The sequence below is a fragment of the Sinocyclocheilus rhinocerous genome, unplaced genomic scaffold, assembly GCF_001515625.1.
Source record: "Sinocyclocheilus rhinocerous isolate Xijiao unplaced genomic scaffold, SAMN03320098_v1.1 scaffold626, whole genome shotgun sequence".
Classification (NCBI taxonomy): Eukaryota; Metazoa; Chordata; class Actinopteri; order Cypriniformes; family Cyprinidae; genus Sinocyclocheilus; species Sinocyclocheilus rhinocerous.
Genome location: NW_015647437.1, coordinates 345,479 through 361,531, shown reverse-complemented (window position 1 = coordinate 361,531; position 16,053 = coordinate 345,479). Strand labels below are relative to the sequence as shown.

The following is a 16,053-nucleotide window of genomic DNA, read 5'->3' as shown; positions in this document are numbered from 1 at the left end:
TTGTATAGGAGACACTTTTTTCAGCAGCTTTACTCATATTTTCCAGCACTCCATCAAATGTCTCAAGCAAGCAAACTAACACTAAACTAAACGAAAAACAATATATTTCTTAAACTACTTCTATTTGAATCTGTTTTTCACCCACAGTATTAACTGTTTTTAGCAGACTTTTTTAAAATGATGATCATTCTGAAATAATGCTGAAGGAAAGTTATATGAATTAAAAGGAACACGCTGGTTTGGTGTCAATGAAGGGGCATCAAATTGGACAAAAACATCACAGTATGAATTGGAACAGTTACAAAGAGACCAAAAGGGCACAACCTTTAACGGATCAGCCTGAAATTCCCCTCAGCAAAATCAAGTCTGAACAGCGTGTTCCTCTGAGCTGCGTGTTAATGAAGACACAGAGCAGCTCAATCTCAGCTGATGAAAGCTGGCCACATTTAATTTGATTTCATTATAAAGCGAGGCAGCTTTAAAGTGTTTGATAATTTTCCGAGTTGTTTTGAGTCGTCGTGCCAGGCTGTTAGGAAAGGGCAGTGTTCATTACCATAGAGACGCAATGTTCTTTACGCCGACTGCTCCGTGTTTACCGCGGAAGATGGCAGGATAACGAGTGGTCATCCCTCTTCGATACACACCGCTCGTACAACGCACGTGGCCTCCGTGGAAGTGAGCAATAACGGTAAACGCTGACAAACAAGTCAACTCCTCCGATGGGACTTCAGCTACTAATAAAAACCTGTTGTTCCAAAGTCAGCTTTAATGATATAATTACATCTATATGACATGAATGTTTGACCTTTGGCAGTTTAGTGCAAATGAATCAGTGAAAGCGAAAACATTAGCAAGGGGAAGTAGCCATTATCCGTAAATGTCGGAAGTAAACAGTAGCGAAATACCATTTACTGTAGGTGTTTACAAGCAAACGGTCAAAACAAGTCATTAAAAGACAATCAGGCAGGCAGCCTCGATTTGAGATTGTCGTCTGACGTGCAACAGTGCCACCTTCCGGACAACTGCCATATGACATTCAGTTACTCGAACTGAACACACACAAATATTGTTTGGCAAAACGGTTGTTGGCAAAAAAAATGATATATATATATATATATATATATATATATATATACACATATACACACACACACACACACACACACATACAATTGTATTGTCATACCTGACAGGTTCAAGTATACAAGTATTAAAAAAAAATCAATCCAATTTAATTTCACACATGGTAGAAGAATACCTGAGTTTTTTTTATGACAATAAAAATTGTTCAGTCTGACGAGTAATAAAAAACATGTTCAGAGATATGTAAAAATGTTTAGAAAATACAACCTCATAAAAATTAGACAAATTCTCCTGGATGCAAACATGGTGAAAAAAGCCATCAAGTGTCTGTTTGATGAGGTATAAAGATCAAGTTAATGACTCCAGACCCATGATCAGAGTCTCCCAAATATGAATGATATGCACAGTTAAAAAAATGTGTCTAGAGTTAGCATAGTCAAGCAGACGGATAATATTGAAAAGTCAAGCATCAGAGCTCTCCTCTGATCTCTCCTCATTCGCCACTTTCCAGTTTTTCCGCTTTTTCCTTTGAGGTTCGGTCAGCGTGTCCGTTTCAGGGCAGTCTCTCTTCCTGTGTGTTCTCGTCCTTGTGTCTGAATGACTGTCCTCTGTGTCGCTGTCCTCGGTTCTGTCTTTGTTTTTGTGCTCGTTTTTCCTCCGCTTGCTCTTACCTCCCTTCCTCCTCTGTTTCCTCCTGACGGTGTCCTCTGCATCGCTGCAGGTCTCAGAGCCTGAGGCAGCAGTCTTCCTTCTCTTCTTCTCCTTTTTCTTTTTCTTCTTCTTCTTCTTAGACGACTTCTTGGAAGATTTCTCTATGTCAGCGTCTAGTTTGTTCTTGTGTTTTTTCCTTTTGTGTTTACTATTCCTGCAGTCTTTTGCCCTGAAATAAAAGAATAAATATAGCATTAAACAAGCAAAATATGCTGCTGGAATATTTTAAATAATTTTATATATTGAGATTATGAATTAAATTATTCTAGAATTAAGTTCTATATTACTTACTTTATTATTAAATAAATTCATAATTAAAATATATTACATGATTTATGACTATTTAATTCTTTAGAAAACAGAATTAAATTAAAATTAAAATTAAAAAAAGAGTAGTCATTCATTAACCTTTGTATTTACATGTTTTTCTCTGTTGGTTACATTGCAAAGCCATAAAAATAATCATTATAAATGTACATACATATATTTGTAAATTACATTTTAATTTGACATAATACATTTTAATTTGGGCGGGACAGTGAAACATTTAGTTAAACTTTGTTTTTTATTCAATTTAATATTATATATTTGTGTAAAACACATTTTTCCCCACAAAATTTAGTCTAAGATTAAACCATAATTGGTGACCCCTACTCTATAAAATTCTATAAAATTATTTATTTTAAGATTAAATGGAAAAATAGGCTCTATAACAGGAATCTTTTGGATTTACACACAGTATACAATATTATAATTTTACTTTGAATTAAATGTGATGTATTTTTATTATATTTTATTTATTTATTATTATTATTATTAATTTTTTTGTTAATTGCTTCACAAAATTTCTGTTAAGATTAACAATAATGTCAATGTAATCATCAAAGAATAATGGACCCCTGCATTACCACAACAGACCATGTTAAATACCTCTGCTCTTTAAAGATCCTTCAAAAATATGCTGAATATTCATTAGACGCTGGCAGGAGTGCTTCTCCTTACCCATCAGGATAAAATTCCTCTGGATAAAGCTCCTTAAAGCCACTGTGGCCCCACCTGAGGAGACAGAACAGTGATCACTGGAAAGGCCTCAAGCATACAAAAATAATTGCATGTTTCAACCATACAAAATAATTAATACACCATGAGAACAAAACCAACCAGCAATACCTGTCAGGATCACTGGCTTCAAACTCGTACAGTTTTCGTGCCTCTCTCTCAGACATCTCATCTCTCATGTCTCCAAGCCGCTCTCGCATGGACCCCTCCGAGTCATCCAAATAGCGGTCACAGTGCATGAGGCCCCTAAATGAGAATTACACATGGTCACTAAAGAGAAAAAGACATCATGAGCAATAAACGAAGGTTGTGCCGTCTGTACCTCTGCTTTGGGAAATGAGCAGACGAGGCTTGTCGCTCAAGATCCCTCAATTTCCACATCTCAGACTCCTCTTGAATCTGAAGTTCGAAGTTTAATCATAACAAAGACTTATTTGATTCAGCTGATATAAAAATGCTGAAATAATGCAAATTTAGAAGTTAATATACCTTGTTATGGGCGTCTGTGTGTCTGATGACATTTCGGAGCAGTACTTTACCCATAGACACCTTCGACATGATATCAAACCTTCAAACACCATACCACAGCAAAGTTTAATGTTTCAAAAGCTCTATATATAATCTACACAAGGCTGTTGTCTGAGAAACCAAGGATTTAATATCTATTTTGGACAGAATCGCTTTAGTGGAAATCCAATAGCCAAGCAAATGAGCTGGATATGCAAAAATAAGCGATTAAATACCAAAATAAACATTAGACTTGGACATGAGTGTGGCAACATCTCTGTTGACATTAGTTCACTAATTGGTTTCCTCTGACGTTTTCCTACTAGCTAACACAACCGTTCAGTTAAATTAAAGGTTTCATTAAAGTAAGTTACAGTCATTGAGCAACATAGTGTTTTTAAAACAGTAAAGGATGAACTGACCTTTCTATTATTCAATAAATTCGAAATGTAATGAGCAACGTGAACGTGGCAACAAAAACTAGTAGACTGTATTAACATCCTCCGCAACTTACGCACAGGAGTTATTTCAAAATAAAAGTAGCGAATAAGCGAAAACATTCATTTCATAATAAAAGTCACAATTAATCACGTCCTTCTAAATATTAGAAGTGCTATTTGAAAATCATCTAGAAGACACCAGAAAATAATTACTTTTTGTTTTTTAAGTTTAAAAACTGAGTAGTATATGCATGTTTCTCACAAATTGTTTTGAATATTAATTTATGTTAATCTACGTTAAACAATGACACACATAAGCAGAACATTATGAAAATTCTCTATTTAATTGGTAGGTTATAGTTACATATCATGGCATCAACAAAATGTTGCAATATATCACTCCAGATCCTCATTCATCAGAAATTCCGCTTTAGGAAGGCAATGAAAGACAGACAGACAGACAGACAGAGAGAGAGAGAGAGAGAAACTGTAAGAAATGTTGTTTTCTGATACTTTTCCATTACACGCTACTTCCTTCTGAATGAAGAGAGATAGAATATTATATCTTCTCATACTGTGCACCAATACAAACACATTATTTAATAAAATGAATCGTACTAAACAGATGAATGAATAGCCTACTGTACTGTTTGAAGAGTTTATTTGCAAAAGCAGATAACTGTTTTTTTAAATTAATTTTCATAAATCATGTTTTTTATTGTGTTGTCATGTTTTTATTGTGTTTTATTGTGTTAGTTAGCTGTATTTTTTAAGTTATTATTATTTAATCAAAACAACCCAACTGCAGTTTGACTGATATTAATTGGAATGCCGGATTTAAAAAAAAACATGATTTTTGAAAATTTTTAAAAATGGAGTTATCTGTTTTTGCAAATGAACTTTTCATTTGTAATATCTATGAAGTTGACCATAAGTATCACAAGAATCAATGATTTTATATGATAATTTGTAATATCTATTAAGTTTAAAACACAAAAACAACTATGTAAAAATTATAAGATATTTGTCACGGAGAGCGCTCCTGTTACTCTCCCTTCGGGCCACCAGAGGGCCCCATCACCAGAGTACTAGTTTCCTTCCCGCACTACATTTCCCATCAGCCCTGCACCTGTCACTGATTATTCCCCTACACCTGTTCCCCATTACGTTAGACTATTTAATGAGCTCTTTCACCCAGGTTCACTGCGAAGTCTTGTTTTGCCTTGGTGAACATCTCTGAGCGTTATTCTGGTTACATTGGACTGCCTTCTGTTATTACCTCTGCCTGCCTTCTTCTCGTGTTGTTTGCTGCCTGCCTCTTGGACTTGTGCTCTGGATACTGGACTATCGACTTTGGATTGCCGCCTGCCCTGACCTATGACTGCCCCAGTTTCCGAACGATTTCTGCCTGCCCCGATCTCAGGTCTGTCTATGATCACAATTCTGTCTACCCTACGATACTGCCTTATCTGTGTCTTGACCTCTGCTTGTTTGATTAAGTTTCAAATAAAACTGCAAATGGATCCCAGCCGTGTTGATGAATCATTACAATATTAGACTATAAACATGAATTGAAATCTGGAAACATGAACATACACTATAGGAGAAACACGTTTACAGTTGTTTTTTGTTTTTTTAAGTCATTTGGTAATAGCAACACATTAAAATGCCTATAATGAAGAAGAAAAGTCCCAGTTCTGTGGGACTTTGATTGGTTTAGTTCTTGGTCTGGTGACAGGATCCTGATGATGCTCATGTGGTGTGTTGTCTTGTCTCTGTGTGAGTGTGCAGCTTTGAGTGGTTCTCAGGCCGTTTCTTGTGTGGCTCCCTCACCCTGCCTTGCCTTTTCCTATCTTACCTTGACCAGCTCATCCTCGCCTTGCCATGCCAGTGACTGAGAGCTTTCCCTTTTGTTTCATTCTTTTCTCTTTGTTAATAAAAATACACTGAATTAACGTTACAAGTACTTGAAGTACTTGCAAAAAATCAAAAAGATCAGCTGTCACCTGTAAACATTTCAACAGACAATGAGAACTATATATCATCATCCAATAAAACATATATGGACAACCAATAAATACCTGCATTATCAGCATATGACGTCAGCAGCTTATAAAACCACTTAGCATTTGTTCATGATAAAGACAGCATGTTTATATGCAAGCATGGTGCATGTGGTTATGTCTGCTGCAGGATATGTGGTTGTCACAGTTTTGCTTTTAGCCTGGGGAAGTGTCTGCTAGACGATAGTCCTTTCATGAGAAAAAGTTATATGACCACAAAAGCACATTCAGTGCCAGGGTGCTTATTGAGTGCTCAATGAAATAATATATGATGAGAAACTACTGTTTTTGCAGTAGCTCAGTAGTCCTGGTGCCTAGATGGCGTCAAGTTATATGAAATATGTTGAGATCTAATGTACTACCTAGCATTCGATTACTTTTACAACAGTTAATGTATACTTGTCCATTTAAGCGCACACCTAAAGAAGGCCAAACAGTTTCACTCAGTCTCGGAAAGTGCCTGGGCCACAGCGTCTCTTCCGTAGCTCAAAACACGCGCACTGAACAAACTCCGGCGTTTCAGTGATGACTAATCTGAACACCTCTGATTGGCCATTGCATTCATAAGGATGAATGAATAGCCTACTGTACTGTTTGAAGAGTTTATTTGCAAAAGCAGATAACTGTTTTTTTAAATTAATTTTCATAAATCATGTTTTTTATTGTGTTGTCATGTTTTTATTGTGTTTTATTGTGTTAGTTAGCTGTATTTTTTAAGTTATTATTATTTAATCAAAACAACCCAACTGCAGTTTGACTGATATTAATTGGAATGCCGGATTTAAAAAAAAACATGATTTTTGAAAATTTTTAAAAATGGAGTTATCTGTTTTTGCAAATGAACTTTTCATTTGTAATATCTATGAAGTTGACCATAAGTATCACAAGAATCAATGATTTTATATGATAATTTGTAATATCTATTAAGTTTAAAACACAAAAACAACTATGTAAAAATTATAAGATATTTGTCACGGAGAGCGCTCCTGTTACTCTCCCTTCGGGCCACCAGAGGGCCCCATCACCAGAGTACTAGTTTCCTTCCTGCACTACATTTCCCATCAGCCCTGCACCTGTCACTGATTATTCCCACAACAGTTAATGTATACTTGTCCATTTAAGCGCACACCTAAAGAAGGCCAAACAGTTTCACTCAGTCTCGGAAAGTGCCTGGGCCACAGCGTCTCTTCCGTAGCTCAAAACACGCGCACTGAACAAACTCCGGCGTTTCAGTGATGACTAATCTGAACACCTCTGATTGGCCATTGCATTCATAAGCTCAACAGAATCATGTGCGATTGGTTTTAATTTGCAACACTGTAAAAACACGTAAAAAGAAATATGAGATGAGTCGACACTTTTAATTTTATTTACATTTTCACTTTATTAGCAACAGCCGTAATAGGTTTAGTTTAATTATACAGGGGCATTTTTTTGTCCAATTAGGTGGCATTTTGCCCCAAGACGCGTTTCCAGGGAAACATTAAAAATCTTACTGATCCCAAAAAGAAGAAGTGACTTATGCTCATCAAGATTGCATTCATTTGATCAAAAGCAGTAGCATAATATTGTGAAATATAATTACGATTTAAAATAACGATTTTCTATTTTAAAATAATTTAGAAATATTATTTCTCAATATGCGTTCTTAGGCGCCATTGATGCCGTTGTTTTTAAGCACAGAATGCCTCCTCCGCCATGTTGCCGTCATATAAAACAACTGCCTCGTGTCCTTTATTTATTTTTTAATTGACCACTTTTATTTTTCTCTTATTTCTTATACTTTTAATTGGCTAAGAAATCAAATACACAGCTGGACAATAACCAATCATTTTTATTCTATAATATTTTTCTTATATTTTTAAAATGATAATTTTATGATTTGTTTATACAAACACTTTCCCCCCATTTTTATCACAGAATAAGGCAGAAAATACTGTAATAAATGCAATGTCAATTAGGCCTAGCACTGCATTATTCATATACTTTATTTATTACCTGGAGATAACTTGAAAAAACAAGTTAAACATTGTAAGTCCGTAAGACCGCAAGTGCACATGAAGTGTTCCATTTGGGACAGGGCCATATTAGGGATTTCCTAGCATAAGTTATTACTTCTATGAGTCTGTCTTGGAGGTTCTGCGCAAGAGCGCCCTCTGGCTTCGAGTATGAATGAAACATACACTGCATGAGAATGTTGAGCGCTCTGTGATGTTCACATAGCCTCATTCTGGATGCAAATAAAACATCAGGTCATGCACAGACTATCCTATCTCTTTTAAGTTAAATCTAGATTTATTCACACCAGCCTTTGAAAACCTCTATGTGAAACACACTTGCCCCGAAAAAAGTGCGAGGGACGAATTTAAGTGTTATTAAAGCGTATTCTATGCTTATGCATCAGACATACTCCTTTCTTCAGTGTCACATGATCTTTCAGGAATCATTCCAATATGCTGATTTAGCCTATTCTCAATGTTAGAAACAGTTGTGTTGCTTAATATTTTTTTGGGAACCTGTGATGGGCTATTTTTTCCAGGATTCATTGATTAATAAAAAATTAAAAAGAACAGCATTAATTAAAAAAAAAATGTTTATATTTTATTAAGTCTTTAATATAACGTTTTAGCAATGTAACATGTCCTTGCTGAAAGTATTAATTTCTTTCAAAATAATAATAATAATAATAAATAAAAAAAACCTACTGACCCCAAACTTTTAAATGGTATATGTATGTATCTATATGTGACATGCCTCTCACTCCTAGTGCAGACTTGACTTGACAAGTTCACACAAGCTCAAGCTTTGCTGCTAAAACCTGTGATAAGAGGGATGAGGAGAATTGTGACCAGCCTTTTGATCTTACTCAAGAAACAGAACTTTGAGGTTAAAAGGAATAAATGTGCTGTAGTCAGGAGTAAAAAAAAGTCCATATCTTCATGTCTTCCCATTAAATAGGCCTATGAAGATAAAGATGTCGTTTTTTTTCTTAACCTGCAACATGACAGCCTCGGAAACTTTGTGGCTAAATACATCATCACCATCATAGCCATCCTTTCAGTTTCTGCATGGTATAAAACAGATCAGGGCAGACTGGTCAGAGTGAGTAACAGGATATCTGGTAAGTGATCTATGATTTATTTGCCTAAGATTTTAAAATTTCTTAAAGTGGAAACACGTAATTTTGATAGAAACTTAGATGCTAAATTTAGGTCATAAAGTCATAAGAATAAACTCATAAATGAGTGGTAGAAATGACTGATTCTGGCGGAAATTAGGCATGTTAATGAATACTAAAGCTCACTAATCTAATTTGTTCAGTGTGGTTGAATCTTGAGTCTGTGTGGGAAAATATTTCTTGCAGAATAGGGGAGCCCACACATGATTCATTATCCTGAAAGGAACATTAGACATATTTATTGCTGGAATAGCCTATCCGTCTTCTCTGTCTCTTTAGTCTATAATCTATAGCGGTTAAGTAAAGCCCTGGACCACTTTTAACCATTTTTCATTATGAAGGTGAGTATTAGTCAATTATTCCAGTGGACTGTGAGTATCATTCTGAATTTTTATAGCTTGAATTTGTCTGTGATTTATACTGTTATAGTGATATAACGGTTATTATGCTGCCCAGATTTCTCCATGATTTTGCAAACTGCTTCTGTTCTCCATAGGTTTCGCTTTCCAGAACGTGCAAGTGCTTCTCCTTCTCCGGCTTCTGGCTAGAACAGTTCAAAATGTTTCAAAACTTTAGCCCGTGTAAATACTGTGAGTATTAGAAGGACATGTGCTTTTGATTAGTCAAAATGCTTGTCTGAATCAGTTGCGGAGACATAGGCTACATGCTAAATTTAAATTATAGGGACTCCAAAAGAGGTGAAATAGGTGACGTGTATTTTTCATTCATAACAAGAAAGTAAACCGAAACCACTTTCATGTGTGGAGAAATCTTCCTGTATTGAGTAAATGGGAAAACAGGATCGTTTTGCTGGAAAACGGAACTAGTCTACTGAATATTTTTAAATCTTCAATTAGCTTAGGCAGCACTTTTAAAAACATTTCGCTGCTGTTCAGTTAGCCTATCCAAAACTAAAATTAGACTATATATGACAAAGAATGTTCCATGTTGACACCTTATAAAAAGGGGAGCAGCAAATGTTGAAGAATAAGTGGAATTTACGAAGAACTTTTAAGAAACTCCCTTATATTAAGTAATAGCAAATAATTTTCTGTCAAAACTAGCCTACACCTGTCGTAGAAAACCCTCACCTAATTCTTAGAAAAAAACAACACAATCCAATGCATATTAAAATACGGGTAAAACACCTGTAAAAATCAAATTCGAAAATTCCTTCATATTAACATAGTAGGCATAACATTGTGCCGTATTTTCCTAAGGGGAAAAAATGCAGCTACTGGTAATTTTCTGTCAGCCTATCCGTTAGGTTTACGGGCATTTCTTTAACCCCAAAACAAGACTCAAATGCAATAAGTAATTCCAAACACGGGTAAAACACCTGTGAAAAATAAATATGGAAAATATTCATATTAACAAAGTAGGCCTACATTGATCCCTATTTTTACGGACTTTTCTTAAGAGTGTAACGAAATAACTAAACTCCAAAGGCTTATGGGTAGGCTATTTCTCAGTGCATCCATTTTGAAGTGATAATGTTGAGTGAACTATTGGAGTTTGATTACAAAAATTCACATTTCAAATGCTGTTTAATTATGAACGCTTAATTATTTTATTCGCATAAGGGTTTGCAGTGTGTATAAATGAAAATAAATTTCAAACATAGCCTAACTGCCAATAACCCTTTTATTTGATCATTTTACCCTGTAACTTCTGTTTTCAACCTGCAGTGCTGGCACTGATCTTGGTTTTCACCTACCATGCTGGTGGAACTACAGACGAAGACCCTCTTTTCAAATGCTTACAAGACTCTGATTATGATTACCTTCTGAAGCTAACAGAACAAGATCTCCCTCCATCGAAGAACCCTCAGCATGTGGTAATCGTCGGAGCAGGTGCTGCTGGACTCACTGCAGCCAAGTTCCTGGAGGATGCGGGACATGAGGTCTCATAACACATAGCACAAAGCAATATTTAACACTAACCATAACAGACCCATGAAAACAGGAAATACTGATAGGAAGAGCTCTCTAAACACATCTACTGAAGGAAAAAATGACTGGTGCAAATCATGTCTCTAGTTACAAGAGATTATTAGAAATAATTGGTAAAAGCAGAACAATATGTTTTCCCCATTTCTTCACATATGAGAAGTTAGTTCCAGTTATCTGTTAGTTCATTTATCTATATTGCTGGGTTTAACCCTTTCAGACCACTAACCGCTTCCACGTGAGATTCATGATGTGGCCTAATATAGTAACTTTCTGCTAGTTCCAAAATGACATCTCCAATCTCATGACCTGGCTTTTCCTAACACATGAGGAAATCAGTCATTTTATCAAGTAATATACAGTGTAATCAAGGTTATATACAGTGGGTGAAGCAGTGAAAATCCCTAGAAAATATTTCCGTAAAGCACTGCATGATTAAAGTTTATTTAAGGTCTTTTCTGTAGAAGCACATGTACTTTCTATTTAATATCTGTATTATAATTATACGTCATTATAATAGAATTTCAATTAACGTGTGCTGCTTTTGCCTATTCTTTTTTCTCTGCTCTTAGGTGACGATTATTGAGGCAAGTGAGCGTATAGGTGGAAGAATTCTAACACATAGGGACAAAAAAGAGGGTTGGTATGCAGAACTCGGTGCCATGAGGATCCCAAGTTTCCACAAGTAAGTTCTTTAATCTCTATCCATGAGAGTCAAATTCTATTTCATATTCACCTCATGTAACTTTCTGAGGGTAGACAGTACAATAATTAGTGTGAAATTAGTGTATCGCAATCAGCTGAGAGTAAAGATAAAAGTGCAGAGATTTATTTGATAGTGTAATTCATAATGAATAACAGGAAATCCAAAATGTGAAACTGAAAATCAAAACTTCTGCTCAAGTGACAATGACCCCTGGTGGTCAGAAGGTGGAAGGGCAGGCCACAACTTAAAGGGATAGTTTACGAAAATATTACAATTCTGTCATTAATTACTCACCCTCATGTCATTCCAAACCTGTAAGACCTTCGTTCATTTTCGTAACACAAATTATATTTCTGATGAAATCCAAGAGCTTTCTGACTCTGCATAGACAGCAACGCAACTGACATGTTCAAGGCCCAGAAAGGTAGTAAGGACATCGTTAAAATAGTCCATGTGACATCAGTAACCCGGTTTCCATCCAAAGTTGCGAATTTAACTTATGCGCAAAACTGGAATATCGCATAAAACATTTGCGAACAAGCATCGTTTCCATCCAACAAGTCAAAGAGAACAAAATCGTCACTTCCTGATAAACTGGCACTAGAAATCACTAAGAAAAGTGGGAGAATATAATAACTTTCATATACAATTACTTGCGCCTCAGAGCGAGCAGACGAAACACAATGAATGCGGTCATTGCTTTCGGAGGTGGATGCTGCTGTTTGGGAACGCAGTCGTCTAAGACATTTCTAGGAGGCAATTATACAGAAATACTTGACAGATTTTGCTCGTGTATTTCTGAATGACCATAACAACATTTCAGATGCTGTGGAATGACAATGACTTTAAAACCATCAATGACCTAAAGACTATATCACGGTAAGTTACTGAAACCACTTAAAACCTTCAAAATATTTTACATTTGCGCGTGCGTCTCGCATGTCGTGACACGGCATTCTAGAAACGCAGTGCTCAAGTTAAAAGGAGTTCAGAAACACGCCTGGAGACCTTGCGATTTTTACGTCCCACTGTTCTGTGTCTCACCTTTTTAAAGGCAAAAAGCGTTCTGGCCTTTTGAACACTTCGTCTCCTCTGGCTACATGATTTCAGCATCTCGCCCGTCATGTTCAAACTATCTTTAAAAACTAACCCGCGAGTGCCTCCGTTCTGTTCCATTCCGTTTTTAAATGCAAACACACACGAAAATTATGAAAACAGCAACACACGGTAAACACGCGTTTGTGCAGCTGAGCGGCTCTCTCACACTGTACGACATGACAGACAACTAGCCTAGATGTCCAGTCCTGTTCCATTCACACAGCGCGTGTTTTCTGAGAATGTGGTTGTGAGTCCTGAACAGTGGCGGCTCCAAGACAGTGTTGCCAACTGCTTTCAATTGAAAGTAGCTAAAACTGGTAGCTAAATGTCACTAGATGACATCACAATGGCAAATTCACTGATCTATATAAAGATGAACGTTGATCAGTGGGCAAGACGAGAACTTAGATAAGGTTTGTCCAAGAAGTTGCTATATTTGTCCCTAAACTTTTGAAAAAAGTCTCAAAAGGGGCGGGGAAGTCGCTAAATCTAGCTACAAAGTAGCTAAATTGGCAACACTGGCAAAGTCACATGACTTTTCTGATGCGCTTGGAGGAATTTATTCGCAAAATGCATTTCCATCTCCCATTATTCGCATCAACCCTTTTTCGCAAAAGTCAAAAACCACCTCAAGCGAGCGTAAAAACATTTTTGTGAATTAAGGGATTTTTATTCGAAATTTGGTGTTTCCATCACTCGTTTCTCATGCGATACTTCAAAATGCGCATTAAAAAAAGGTGATGCATGGAAACATAGTGAGTGGTTCAACCGTAATATTATGAAGCTACGAGAATACTTTTTGTGCACAAAGAAAAGAAAAAAAAAAACTTAATTCAACAATTTCTTCAATTTTTATTTTTAGTGAACTATCCATTTAATCAACTTGTTTTCAATGATATCACTTTCAAGGATTCTTAGGCATTTTGCACAAAAGCTGGGCCTGGAGTTTGGAAGCTTCGTACAGGACGATGAAAACACTTACTATTTTATAAATGGATTTCGTTATAAAACCTACACCGTAAAGCAGAACCCAGACATTCTGAACTACCCTGTGTATGACTGCGAGAAGGGGAAAAGTGCCAGAGAACTGTTTGACACGGCTTTGGGCAAGGTGAGTGAAAAGACAAAATTTTCAGTTTATTCAAAACGTTTATGTATCTGGCCAGCCAAATGTTTATTTAAAAGGAGAATGAATAAGGTTATTTACTAATGAAGTCCGAATAATTTAGAATAATTCAATAATGAATTCATTAACAATGTAATACTGTTATAACAAAACTTTTCCCCTTATCTTGCTTTTATGATTTATTTGCTAATATATTTTATTGTTTCTTTCTTTCTTGGATCTTTATTAGTTAAAAGATGATCTGCAGAAAATGGGCTGTGAGAAAACATTGAACAAATATGATTCATACTCAGTTAAGGTAAAATGTCTGTAATACGTCATCAGATTTAATTAGCATTTATAATAAGCTTTAAAAATGTATTTAAGTCTAAATATGAGTACTAATGGCAGGATGTCTCTAAATCCAATCTGTAACAGGAGTATTTAGTTAACGTGGGAAATTTGAGCAGAGGAGCTTTGCGAATGATTGGTGATATCCTGAATGAGAACAGCTTCTTCTACACTGCCCTCACTGAGATGCTCTACATCCAGTGTGATATAAATGACAATGACACGTAAGATATTACGTTTAACCCAATCTTATATCCTCTATAGTACCATTCAACTGTTTGGGATTTTTAAATGTTTTTACTGAAGTCTCTTACACTCACCAAGGCTGCATTTATTTGATCAAAATACAGTAAAAACACTAATATTGTGAAATATTATTGCAAATATTTGGATATATTTTAAAATGTTATTTATTCCTGTGATGGCAAAGCTGAATTTTCAGCATCATTACTCCAGCCTTCAGTGTCACATGATCCTTCAGAAATTATTATAATATGCTGATTTGGTGCTCAAGAAGCATTAATTTCGTCGGTCATCCGACGTGACGTCTCCGTTCCCTCCTTCAGGGAACGAGGGTTACCATACGTAACCGAGACGTTATGCTGCTTAATTTTTTATTTTTTTTTGTGGCAATCATGACAGGATTTTTTCCTGAATTTTTTCAGCATGTATTTACTGTTATTTTTAATCAATTTAATGCATCCTTGCTAAATGAAAGTACTAATTTCTTTTTTTTTCTTTTTTTTTAAATCATACTTGTACGGTAGTACATATCAGCTAAAATAACAAAATGATGTCAAACATAATCAAAATATCTACATCTCTTTTTCAGGTATTCTGAATTTAAAGGCGGCTTTGAATCATTCCCTAATGCATTGTACACTGTGCTAAATGCCACAATTCTTACACACTCAAAAGTCCAGGCCATCAGTCAAACGCAGAACAACGTGACAGTTTCATATGAAGACCGTCATAACCACGGCACCCTGACCAGCATTACTGCCGATTATGTGTTGGTGACGGCCACAGCCAAAGCAACGCTCCTCATTGACTTTAAGCCTCCTTTGTCGGCCGAAAAGATGGAAGCACTGCGGTCGCTGCACTATTCCAGCTCCACAAAAGTAGTGCTGAGTTTCAGCAAAAAGTTCTGGGAGAATGATGGCATCCGGGGTGGGAAAAGCATCACAGATCTGCCATCACGTTTCATCCACTACCCCAGTCATAATTTCTCCGGGATATCAGGCGGCGCTGTGTTGGCTTCTTACACCTCCTCTGATGAAGCTGCATTCCTACAGACTATAAATGAAGATGAGTTGAAGTATCTGGTATTGAATGACCTCGTGAAGATCCATGGAGAACACATCCGCCAGCTCTACACTGGGGGTGTTGTGAAAAAGTGGGGACTGGATCCTTACAGCCATGGCGCCTTTGCCATCTTCACTCCATTCCAGATGAGAGACTATAGTAAGTCTATAGTCCAGAATGAGGGGAGGATTTACTTTGCAGGAGAGTAAAAAGTTAAAAAGAACAGAATTTATTCAAAATAGAAATCTTTTCTAACAATATCACTTTTTATCCATTTAACACATCCTTGCTGAATAAAAGTATTCTAAAAGTTGCTTTAAAAAAGAAGAAAAAAAGAAATTTACTGACCCCAAACCTTTTTTGGGGGGGGGGGCTCATTTTGTGTTTTAAGAATGATATTCAAGGTTAAGAATCCGCTGGAAGTTACTTAAATGTAAATTGCTTTATCTAGGTGTATACATTAGAGAAATACGACTTTCCTTATTGATCACGTCTTCA

At 36.1% G+C, this 16,053-nt stretch overlaps 2 protein-coding genes across 2 annotated transcripts; one reads left to right on the top strand and one right to left on the bottom strand.

Annotated features, from left to right (window-relative positions):
- Positions 1–1,255: 1,255 nt before the first annotated feature.
- LOC107709109 (uncharacterized protein C11orf57-like) lies at positions 1,256–3,870 on the bottom strand. Its single transcript, XM_016513517.1, has 6 exons — positions 3,783–3,870; positions 3,343–3,421; positions 3,176–3,252; positions 2,965–3,099; positions 2,797–2,850; positions 1,256–1,963 (listed from the first exon to the last, which is right to left on the bottom strand). The coding sequence occupies exons 2-6, from the start codon at positions 3,409–3,411 to the stop codon at positions 1,546–1,548; spliced, it is 753 nt and encodes a 250-aa protein (XP_016369003.1). The 5' UTR covers positions 3,412–3,421; positions 3,783–3,870; the 3' UTR covers positions 1,256–1,545.
- A 5,689-nt stretch (positions 3,871–9,559) lies between these two features.
- LOC107709125 (L-amino-acid oxidase-like) lies at positions 9,560–15,764 on the top strand. Its single transcript, XM_016513526.1, has 7 exons — positions 9,560–9,631; positions 10,730–10,944; positions 11,563–11,675; positions 13,704–13,905; positions 14,150–14,218; positions 14,338–14,474; positions 15,083–15,764. The coding sequence occupies exons 1-7, from the start codon at positions 9,601–9,603 to the stop codon at positions 15,762–15,764; spliced, it is 1,449 nt and encodes a 482-aa protein (XP_016369012.1). The 5' UTR covers positions 9,560–9,600.
- The last annotated feature ends 289 nt before the right edge of the window (positions 15,765–16,053 follow it).

Coding starts and splice junctions, on each gene's coding strand:
- LOC107709109 (XM_016513517.1), bottom strand. CDS start 3,411: ATGTCGAAGGTGTCTATGGGTAAAGTACTGCTCCGAAATGTCATCAGA. Junction 3,253..3,342: donor ACACAGACGCCCATAACAAG/GTATATTAACTT, acceptor TTCGAACTTCAG/ATTCAAGAGGAGTCTGAGAT. Junction 1,964..2,796: donor GAGGAATTTTATCCTGATGG/GTAAGGAGAAGC, acceptor CTTTTATTTCAG/GGCAAAAGACTGCAGGAATA.
- LOC107709125 (XM_016513526.1), top strand. CDS start 9,601: ATGTTTCAAAACTTTAGCCCGTGTAAATACT. Junction 10,945..11,562: donor TGGAGGATGCGGGACATGAG/GTCTCATAACAC, acceptor CTCTGCTCTTAG/GTGACGATTATTGAGGCAAG. Junction 13,906..14,149: donor TTGACACGGCTTTGGGCAAG/GTGAGTGAAAAG, acceptor GATCTTTATTAG/TTAAAAGATGATCTGCAGAA.